Here is a 10,988-nt window from a genome sequence, read left to right as displayed (position 1 = left end):
CAATGGCAACGTAGGGTTCTCTATAATCTAAAAAGCAAAAGCAGGTTGGTCTGTTTTGTTGTATTTGTGACATTTTATCCTACTATCTCTGAATGACATGTGACGGGTATCTAGTGATTTGTTCAGTATGGTAACCACTTGCTTCTACTTGGATACTGTCTAAAAATGACTGTTAAACATTTGTGCCGTGGATGGTATGCGGCGACCGTCCGTATGTTATTCTTGCTACTGCATCGTGACCTTGCCTCAAAATGACCCTGGTGATGGAGCGATAAATCCGGCAAACAAACTAACGCAGCTTCTGGTCAAGAAATCAATATGTTTTAGCGTAGTTAAGAGTTCGGTTTCTGTTACAATCTCTTTTGAGATTTTTTTCTTATTTGCGCTTGGTCAGATAAAAACGTGACGCTTATGCAGCAGAGGAAGGAAGACTTCCATTTCTACACTACAACATTTTAGTTGCATTGAATATTTTCTAGTGCGAATGTATCTGTTTATCCTCGTATGGTCTCTTATGTACTTGTATATATTTACTTTATTAACTTTAATTGTGAATACTATATTTTTTAAGAAGAAATATCAACGAACAGTAAACTGAAAGAAATTCGAAGAATACATATACACATGTATTGTGGTAGGTGAAATAAAGAATCTTACTTTGTTGTTAAAAGTTGTTAGGATAATCGACAGTAATTTGCTAGACGGATTTTATATGTAAATCTATATTTATAATGGGAACCGTAGTTTATGTCATTTCAATATGCTACTGCGTTTCAACAAGAATAGAATTTTCCTCATTTTGAAAATACATTATAGTAACAGAATCCATAATAGTTTGATCCTATGTTTCTATAAGAAGTGAAATAGATATATAATTATAATGAAGTGTAAGACAGCCATATAATTACATCTAAAACCATTTCTACCCACTATTTTATATGTTATGATTGATAAAATGTGCTATAAGCACAGCGTCGTATTTGGCGTCTCTGTTAGATCTGTCCATTGTGAGATGTCTAAGTCTATACCCAGATCTCTGGCAACCCTTGACACTTCACAAACATACTTGAGAGCGGTCCTCTTTTGTTTTGCCGTAAAGATATTGGATACTTTGGTCACCGTTTTGTTCTCCGGGATTCGATGTTTTTTCCCCTCCTGATTCACAAAAGCACACCAGAAGTCCCTCGGGGTTACCGGTATTTTAAGATATCGAACTATCCTTGTCATATCTTCTACGAGATTTTGTTGCATATGCTCATATACAAGTATCATACCCTTCCTTTTAAACACATTCAGCCAGCCTATGTATGAATTTCTCCACTTAAGCAGTCCCTTTGTAACATGATTTGTCCATTCTGAAACACAAAAGATTTTATTCTTTAATACTGAAGCTTTATATTACCAATAATATTGTAATAATGTCATTCTAAACGATGACCGATATAAAATTCTGAACCGCAAAATGTATAGACATAAATAGGAACATTCTTGATAACGAAGAGGTGCCAATAAAGCATTGTTTATGAGTTTACAATAGTTTCGGCACTTACCATTAGCTGGTGAGACTTAAATTGTGTAGCGTTTACACTCTGTTAGTATGTGTGCACGAATATATCTCAATATACCATATATTAACAACAGTATATGTGGACTGAACTGTGTCTCAGTTCTCTCAACTATTTATGTCGAACCACGACTAATGTCACCGGAGAGCTTTTGACCAATCATCAATACCTTCTTCTACAAAAAAACCCATTTCTTTCATCAGAACCTTTGGTTTTTTCCACTCTGTACACCAACATACCCTAAACACGTCTTCGTTCTATTTTTATGAGAGTGAACATGTCTAGCTTCATTTCGCACAACTATATAAAAAAAATTATTCTAGGTATGTAAATAATATTATCGGAAAAGACGGAAACTGTTGTTACTTACTTGACGAAAAGAACAATGACGGATCTGCATACCCTTTGTGCCTCTCTATTGCGGTGCGATTAGACAGTGGCTTGTCTTTTTGTTTTCCATATTTGAAATGGAAAAATGACTTCGAAGAATACAACGGGTTCCTTATGATAATTATAGCATTGTCGAATCGTTTCAGAACTTCAGGCGTATGCCTGTGCATTTTGAACACGATACAGCCTCTCTTTCTATTGGATGGTGCACATGTTGATATTCCTGAAACAAATGACTTTTTTAAACATATGAAAATATTGTCAAACTCGCATATAACGAATTTGTGGGACTTCGAAAAAACTAAAGTTGTGTCCGGAATTCGCTATTCCCGAATCGGAGATCTTACATTATATCAACATTATACAGAACATTTATCTTAATCATTTATATTCGTTTTAGTTTCAGTTTTCTTCTCAACTAAATATCCTGATATGTGGAGACATGCTTCAATATTATCGTGCTAGTAATTTCAATTCAAGATGTTTGTCTATCGAGTCACACGGGGGATTGAGTAATTATAATTAAACTGAATGATCGGTATCGTGTTCATGTAATTTTGCTATAAAATCTTCGAATAAGAAATGAACGAATTCTGGAAACAATGAAGTGTTTTTCACGGTCTCCAGATATTCGTTATAAGCCATGGTGGCTGTACATTAGATAATGATTAAGCATGTGACATAGATCCAGGGAATGAAGTATGTTTGTGAAATGACATTAAACTAATTTGTTCTTGAGTTTGATTTTTTACAGGGTATTGGGCCTTCGGTGTATAACCGACCTAAAGTATTATTGAGACACTTCATGGTATTGATTTCGGCTATAGTTGGAAATTTTGTCTTTATTTCATGTTATGTGTATGTCATAAAACTTTTGTAATACTTTGTGTCTTGATAATGGGTAAGATTGTCTCGAAAATATGATAATATATTTGATCGTACTGTCAATATTACCTCATTAATAATAGATAATTAAGAAGATAAATATATACAACATTTGCACTCCATCCATAGAGCTCTTCAGAATATCAATTTGAACCATATAAAGACTTCATAATAAGAGTGCAATGTATCTAATTATTTACTATTTAACCGATGGATGTGTCATGTGTCTGTATGTGTATTCCGAATAAGTAGTCATGTGTAAGCAGACACTCATAGTTGTGTGTTTGTGAACATCAGAGCTAGTAAATTCGATTAATATATTATACGACGAAACTAAAACAAAATCTAAAGGTACACAGAGAAACCATGGTAAAAAAACCTATTCTGCGCTATTTAAACGTGTTTTTACATGATATAAATATAGTAAATTGCGTTAATGCACACAATAATCAGCACCTTTCAACATGATAAAGAAAATATTAGTAATTATCGTGTAAAATTAACAGCTGTTCACATACTTTATTTACTACAACTTACAATCAGTTCTGTACCTGAAAGTTGCTCGATAAGATGTCTGGTCCACGAGTTTCCGGATGCAGGATAACTTAGAAGTGCTGTTGTGGATTTTTCGTCCATCAAAGTCAAGTTCCTTAATGGGCACGATTCATTCTTAAACTTATTCTGTAGAAGTCCAAAGTCGAACTTCTCCTTCAATGCTGACAGTTGCTTTTCGTGTTGTATGGCGTTTTTGTAAGCAGATAAAACATCTCCAAATCGATTGAAATCCACATCTTCGAATTTTCTAAATGCTATATTGTATTGACTTTTCAAATGAAACTTCAACAAAACATAACATAGCATAATTGCGACTATAACAAAAATACAAGAAGTTTTTTGCTGGAACATGTTGCCGTGTATGATCACCTTTGTGGTCTGACTAATGTCTGACTGTTCTATGATGTCTCTTGAAATGAGGCCTTTGGCGAGTTGCATAACACGCGTGACTTAAGGGTGGAGTTTTACGCCATGCTGCACATATTACAACATACTACCTAATACTACTCAACAGAGATGTACAAATAACAAATCTCTAACTTATCCAAAAGTCTACATTGTCTTCGCAACATTTTTATAATACATTCTTGGCTCCCGGGGCTTTAGCACTTTTATTTGCATATATATTTTTTTCCTCTCATCACACAAACCAGTAATTTATTCGGGGAGAGAGCTTGTGGCCTTTGGCCTTTTGGTTTTAAAAGAAATATTCCTTTTTTTTTTTTTTGAGATATTCAAAAGTCTCCAGGCGCAATATATATCTAATTGTATTCTGAAATGCAATAAATGAGAAGTGAGTGAAGCACAACCAGAGAGGTTTCTATTTATAGAACCAACCTATGAATTTTCGGGTCATCTGAAATTGTGATATCAAGCGTCAACTTTCAAAATCCAACATTGCAGCGTATCGGCAAATCGATCCTTCGGAATATAGTAGATATGAAGGTTAACATACATACGAAATTTGAGAATAGTATGTAATATATATAATCGCTTTAGGGTGATTCTTCTTTGGCGGGACACCTGCTCGCTAGTGCGTTTGTCCGAGGTAGTGCAACTCAACACCTACACGTTAGTATTGTAAAGGCATAGTTATCGTAAATGCTGAATACAAATGTTAAATGTTTGTAGTGAAATACATGCAACAATTAAACTGCGTTCAATAATGACTATTTTTCAACATATTTTTTTTTAAAGTTTTGATTAAAGTTTGTAAGTGAAACATGAAGTTATACCTCATGTTTCACAGTTATTATTTTTTATCAATTTATACCAAAACATGACTCGGCTTTTAACTTCAACATATAAAGGAAATCTTCCAATCTCTCCAGAGGCCATTATGTTTGGTGTGCTCCTAATAGTATATGTTTGTTTGAAGACCTCACGACAATTCCAATCTGTTAGTCCACCGTCGCATCACTCGAGCTACTTTCATCACTATGATAGATTTAGAAAGATGAGGTTTGATATTGTTAGTTCTTGAGAAGTAGATGATAAAAGTACTGATAGAAAGAAATAAAAGATGCTTTAAAGTACGACAAACAAATCCCTGTTTTAAAAACAGATTTTAAAAGCCGTGGTGACGGAAGCTGATAACATCATACCCTGTTGCCATACATTTCCATAAATGTTTTGTTTGCGTCCAATCTATACACCTCAAAAGGGAGAGAATATACAACTCATTATAGACACAAAGTACATAGCGGTTTTGAAGTGTAGTGGTAATGGAAACTGTCATTATGATATCCTGTGGCCCTACAATTCTTTCAATATTTCGGTGGAGTCCTCGGCTATTACCGAAAGCCAAAAATATGTAAAGAATGTTTTTCTCAACAGTTTTTGGACGAAACTCGTTACTAAGATGATGTATATGTTGGATAAAATAATGCTGATGTGATTTTTTTTCATCTCTATTGAGATATGACATATTTTGATATTTCACTGAACATGGAGACGCAGACAAAAAACAACCGCACACTTGGATGTATACGGCAGATTATTACCACAATTTTACACAATTGTAGGTTACTCGCCATAACTCGAGTTCTCTGAACTGATCAATTAAAAATACAGACAATCTACAGATCGAGAAGGATTAGTATCATTTAATGATCAACAATGTTCCTATTTGTGTCTATACAATATGCAGTTCAGAATTTCATATCTGTATATCTTTTATATGTTTTTGTGTTTCAGAATGGACAAAACATGTTGCAAAGGGACTGCGTTGGTGGAGGAATTCATACATAAGCTGGCTGAATGTGTTTAATAGGAAGTGTTTGATTCTTGTATATGAGCATATGAAACAAAATCTCGTAGAAGATATGACAAGGATAGTTCGATATCTTAAACTACCGGTAGCCCCGAGGGACTTCTGGTGTGCTTTTGTGAATCAGGAGGGGAAAAAACATCGAATCCCAGAGAACAACACAATGACCAAAGTATCCAATACCTTTACTGCAGAACAAAAGACGATCGCTCTCAAGTATGTTTGTGAAGTGTCAAGGGTTGCCAGAGATCTGGGTGTTGACGTGGACATCTCACAATGGACAGATCTAACAGAGACGCCTAATACGACGCTGTGCTCATAGCCCTTTTTGTCAATCATAACATATAAAATAGTGGGTAGATTGGTTTTAGATGTAATTATACGGCTGTTCTGCGCTTTATCATAATTATATATCTATTTCACTGCGCGAAAGAGAAACGTCTTTACTGATTTCTACGGTTGTCCCGCTTCGTTTGGATCTGGACGGCAACAATTTTTTAATTGTCTTTTCGTGTGTTTAATGAACTTTCTTAGTTGCCTATGTATCTGTGGCATCAAGAACGTAGTCAACAATTTTTGTTGGAAATTTTCATTTCTTTTAAAAGAAGATATCATCTCTATGTGTTAACGAATCCTGGAATGTTTTTCATGATATGCGATTTTGAGTGTATGCTAGATAATGATTAAAGATTGGATTTCCAAATGGCCTAAAAAGCAAATACAGCTTGTATGTGCTGATGGTAAATCAATGAAAAAAGAAAGAAGGAAATTTGCATGTTTTGTTTGGTAAATGTTATAATTTAATTGATTCATTTTTAAAAAAGAAACCTAAAAATTTAATAACATGTTATTATATGCAATGCAAAAAACAGAGTTTTGAATACAAGAACAAGAGATTAAAATGTGATGGATTTAGAGAAAGAACATGGTATTTTGATACCAAGTAAAATTTCTGAAGGCCTATTTGAATTTCCAATTGTAGTCCATTCGTAAATATGTCTTAAAGAAAATCTTCAAACAATATTAAATAAATTGCCCAAAATAGTAAAATAGGAGTGTTGTACAAAGTTATTAAAATTTTAAGTCAAAACTAGCAAAGGGGAAATCTGTTTTGGATTGAAGTATTGCAAAGTGAACTGAAATGGTTTTATTAGTAAAAAGAGATTGCCAGCTACACTTATAACCCACCAAAGTGGAATTCCAACTTTCAAAATGGCCGTCATGTTCCCTGGTCAGCACAAAAATTTAAATATTCTTATAACTGCTAAATCAATATTCTAACATGAATGATGAAGGCTTTAAGTTGGTTTACACATTACACTACCTAACCTGGAATCCAATAATGCTTCTTCGTCCTAAAATCGGATTGATAATTCAGTGCTGATCTACATCGTACAGTAATGTAGTTAATTGTTAAAGTCGACCATGTCTAATGACTTGAAGATGACGGACAACCACTTAAAAGAAAATATGTCAAAAATAACAAAGAAATATTTTTGTTTAAACAATTAGGCCAAAGTATTTCGTGAGGTTTGTCTTAAACCTCTGGATGCAAAGGCTTACTGGTTTCCAAATGCATGTAGTGTAATAAAAAGTACAGGATATTGGCAACATGGGCACTACCCCATGGTTCTCTGTCCAGTGGGATCCTGACAATGATAAACCTTTATGGGATGAATGGCGTCGGAGCTGTCATTGCTGGATCGAAACGTTGTACTTTTACACTGCTCTTATGTCTCGAGTGGTTCTGACATCGTACAATGTATCGAGAGTGTCGATAGATCCAGATCTCGTAGTCACCATCATCACTGAGGTGCTCACTTATGTCTCGAGTGGTTCTGACATCGTACAATGTCTCTTGAGTGTCGATAGATTCAGATCTCGTAGTCACCATCATCACTGAGGTGCTCACTTATGTCTCGAGTGGTTCTGACATCGTACAATGTCTCTTGAGTGTCGATAGATCCAGAATTCGTAGTCACCATCATCACTGAGGTGGTCACTTAAGTAGCCAACTGCCACAGGATATTATCAGAAGGCATTCCACGTATGACTTTGGAAAGTCATAATTATCTGCAGACACATCTAGTTTGACAGTATAGACTTGGCCCTTGTGGTAAGATCTGGTTCATTTGTCACACGCTGAGCTTAGTTGTTGTGAACACTAAGACGCGCTTTCATTATGGCAGTCAGCACCCTATCCTTTGCGTCTCGCTCTTGTGTATATGGGTCCTTGGATTCCATTGGGACAGGCTGTTACTATTCTGGATTTAGTCATGGATCTACATTAGAGTTCCGTAGTATATGCTGAGTTTTAAAAATCTCCAAACTGTGAAATATAACGATTTTTAACTAATGTTGAGCATTCTATAAATGAAAACGCGAAGCGATTCTGGGGTTATGTAAACATTAAAAGGAAATCAGGGCGAATTCCAGATTCAGTACCTTATTCTGATCACAAGTCTGAATATAATGTTAAATCTGCAGAGTGCCTTAACTTCTGATAAAGGTTTCACATTAGACCAGTTACCTGATGTTCTAAATCACAACACTTTTGGAAATCCACTCTCCTCAATTGAAATTGACTGTATTAAAGTACTAAATTTTCTATAAAATATCAATGTAAAGTAGGCTTGATGGTATGATAATATCTCTGGTAAAGTTTTTAAAGAATGTGTACATGAACTGTGCGTTCTGTTTAACAAATCACTTCGCGATGGTATTTTTCCTGATTGTCTTAAAAAAGCAAATGCAAGTCCTATATTTAAGTCTTGTCTCAGAAACTGTGTTGAAAGCTACAGACCAGTGTCATCATTGTCATTATTGTCAAAACTTTGGAAAAGCTGTTGATGATAATTTTTCATCCTTCATTAATCCTCTGATTTGTAATGAGCAACATGATTTTATGCCTAATAGTTACAAGTATTACATGATTTTCTGATTTTGTGTCTGATGTACTTGATAAAAAGATGGATGTTCATGCTGTGTATACTGATTTTTCTAAAGCGTTTGACGAAGTCAGGCACAAATTATCATTGTGCAAACCACGGTTTTAGAGGTAGCATTCTTAACTGGTTCATCACCCTTTTCTTAACGAAAGGCGACAGAGAGTAACAGTAAATGGACCGACATCTGGGTGGTGTAATGTATATTCCGGTTTCCCCAAGGTTCTATTGAAGGGCCCAATTTATTTTTGATTTTTATCAATTATTTACCTGCTGTTTTGAAACATTCTACCTGTTTTATGTTTGCTGATGACAATAAATTTTGCTAAAAAATAACATCTGTATATGAATGTAAGCGATTACAGGACGTCATCGATAAAGTGTTTTACTGGTGTAAAAGATAGCGGATGCAAGTCAATACTGACAAATGTTGTACCATAAAATTCCCTTTCTCCTCTTCTCTGCTCTTACATGATGGACACTCATGTTAAAGACCTAGGAGTCTGGACATTACCTTTTCATACTATGTAAAAAACGTTGTGTCGAAAGGTATGCAAATGCTTGGATGTTTAAAGCGTTCTTGTTGATATTTCAAAAACATTTCTATAATAAGATTATTATACAATGTACATCAGTTTAGTTAGAAGTCAGTTGGAATACTGCAGTGAGATCTAGTCACCGCACCAAACTACTTTAATTCACCAACTTGAATCGGCCTAAAGACATTTTTTGAAATTGATGTGTTTAAAGGCGAACTTTGATTACCTCAGTCATTGTTGTGCTGATTTATGTAAACATTTTAACCGGCCTACTTTGGAAAGCAGACGGTAATATATGGATATTTATTTCCTTTTTAAATGTTTTCATGGACTTTTTTTCGTTTTAGTAGAAAAGATAGGTATCTTAGTCCCTAGAAAATGTTTTACTTTGCTCTGGAGTTTTACAATTTATTTGTTTGCCTGATAGGATCAAACTGAGTACTATTAACCGTACAGTGAATTCTTTTAACAGAAACACCTGTAAATTAGGTAGTATGTTAAATTGAACTTTGCCTTCTTTTAAATCTCGCCTTAAGGCAACATGTTTTAGATGATTATTATGATACGTGCCTTTCTCTCTATCTTACTAATGCTATACCCATCTTACAAACTGTGTATATGTATGTATCTGTGATATTTTGATATTTGTTTCCATTGTTATCAGTTCTGTAATGGGGTCTTCGGGTCTGTTGAATTGAATTGAAATTGAAATAAACTATAAGACGGCAAATTTGTTTTCAAATAACGTGTTTCCAAATCTGGTAAAATATCCCTGAACTCTCGATCAATAAGGACGTTGTCATCTTTCTCCAGGCAGGAGAGAATATCCATGATGGCTTTTGTAATCTTCTCGTCATTATCGCTTCCAGGTAAAAGTCTTACTGTGTCCAGAATGTAACAGTCAGGCAGGGCTATGCTCACCAACTTCAAATAGTTCCGCTTCTTTTGGCCACAGTAGGATATTGTCTGGAGCTTGTTATCAGGACTCTTATAAATAATATGTGCCGTCAGTATGACCATCGCCTGGTGACCAAGAAATGCTTCTGAGGACAGTGTTGAGCTCCAGAATATTTTTTCTTGTAGATATTCAGTTCAAGGAACAAATAGAAAATGGCTATTTCTTAGGTATTTATCATGGAATGAAATGTTTTTGATATACGGGAAATTGACGTGCTGAAATTCCTGATAACTCTTAAAACACCTAGCATACATACCAATCTCTTGATCGTCAGTATTGTCATCTGCTTTAAAAAAAACCAGTTGTGCTGGGGAAGTCTAGTATTTCTAGAAGATTTCTTGTTTTTAATGTCTCTCCTTAAGACAATTTAATAACCTGCACCTACACATCTACCTCTCGGTGTGAAAACGGTACTGCATTAAGTGTTGAAAGTCTCCGTCTTAGTAGGAAATATAGAAAACGTCAAATGAACAATTGATGATATTTGGGTTATCTTGCTATCTTGGTAGCACAGCAGCGAAAGATGGGCGTATTGATGCCGAAATACAGAGAAGAATTGCTAAGGCCAGTTCATCTTTTGGCAGATTACATCAGAGACTCTGGAACAACCATCATGTTTCATTGAAGGTGAAAGGAAAGATATACAGAGCCATTGTCATATCCACTCTCTTGTATGGTGCCGAGTCGTGGACGGTATACAGAAGCCATGTGAAGAAGCTTCATGCTTTTATGATGCGGCACCTTAGAACCATCATGAAAGTAACCTGGAAAGACAAAGTTACCAACAAGGAAATACTTGAAAGAACTGGATTAACACCCATGGAAGACATGCTGATCAGAAAGAACCTTCGATGGACAGGGCACATCATGAGGATGCCGCAA

General features: G+C 35.1%; 1 protein-coding gene across 1 annotated transcript; it reads right to left on the bottom strand.

Annotated features, from left to right (window-relative positions):
- Positions 1 to 960: 960 nt before the first annotated feature.
- On the bottom strand, positions 961 to 3,701 carry LOC132560554 (sialate:O-sulfotransferase 1-like). Its single transcript, XM_060225219.1, has 3 exons — positions 3,392 to 3,701; positions 1,936 to 2,178; positions 961 to 1,355 (listed from the first exon to the last, which is right to left on the bottom strand). The coding sequence occupies exons 1-3, from the start codon at positions 3,699 to 3,701 to the stop codon at positions 961 to 963; spliced, it is 948 nt and encodes a 315-aa protein (XP_060081202.1).
- Positions 3,702 to 10,988: the final 7,287 nt, after the last annotated feature.

The sequence above is a fragment of the Ylistrum balloti genome, unplaced genomic scaffold (assembly GCF_031769215.1).
Source record: "Ylistrum balloti isolate Yb309-2 unplaced genomic scaffold, AGI_CSIRO_Ybal_v1 Utg371078, whole genome shotgun sequence".
Taxonomy (NCBI): domain Eukaryota; kingdom Metazoa; phylum Mollusca; class Bivalvia; order Pectinida; family Pectinidae; genus Ylistrum; species Ylistrum balloti.
Note: the sequence above shows the minus strand (reverse complement) of the source record. Positions and strands in the feature narration are given on the sequence as shown.

Bases quoted from the DNA above. Each gene is read 5' to 3' on its own strand.
- LOC132560554 (XM_060225219.1), bottom strand. From the start codon at position 3,701: ATGCTATGTTATGTTTTGTTGAAGTTTCATTTGAAAAGTCAATACAAT. The intron at 2,179-3,391 runs GTACAGAACTGA...CATTTGTTTCAG, and splicing joins TCTTATCGAGCAACTTTCAG to GAATATCAACATGTGCACCA. The intron at 1,356-1,935 runs GTAAGTAACAAC...TTTGTGTTTCAG, and splicing joins GTCATTGTTCTTTTCGTCAA to AATGGACAAATCATGTTACA.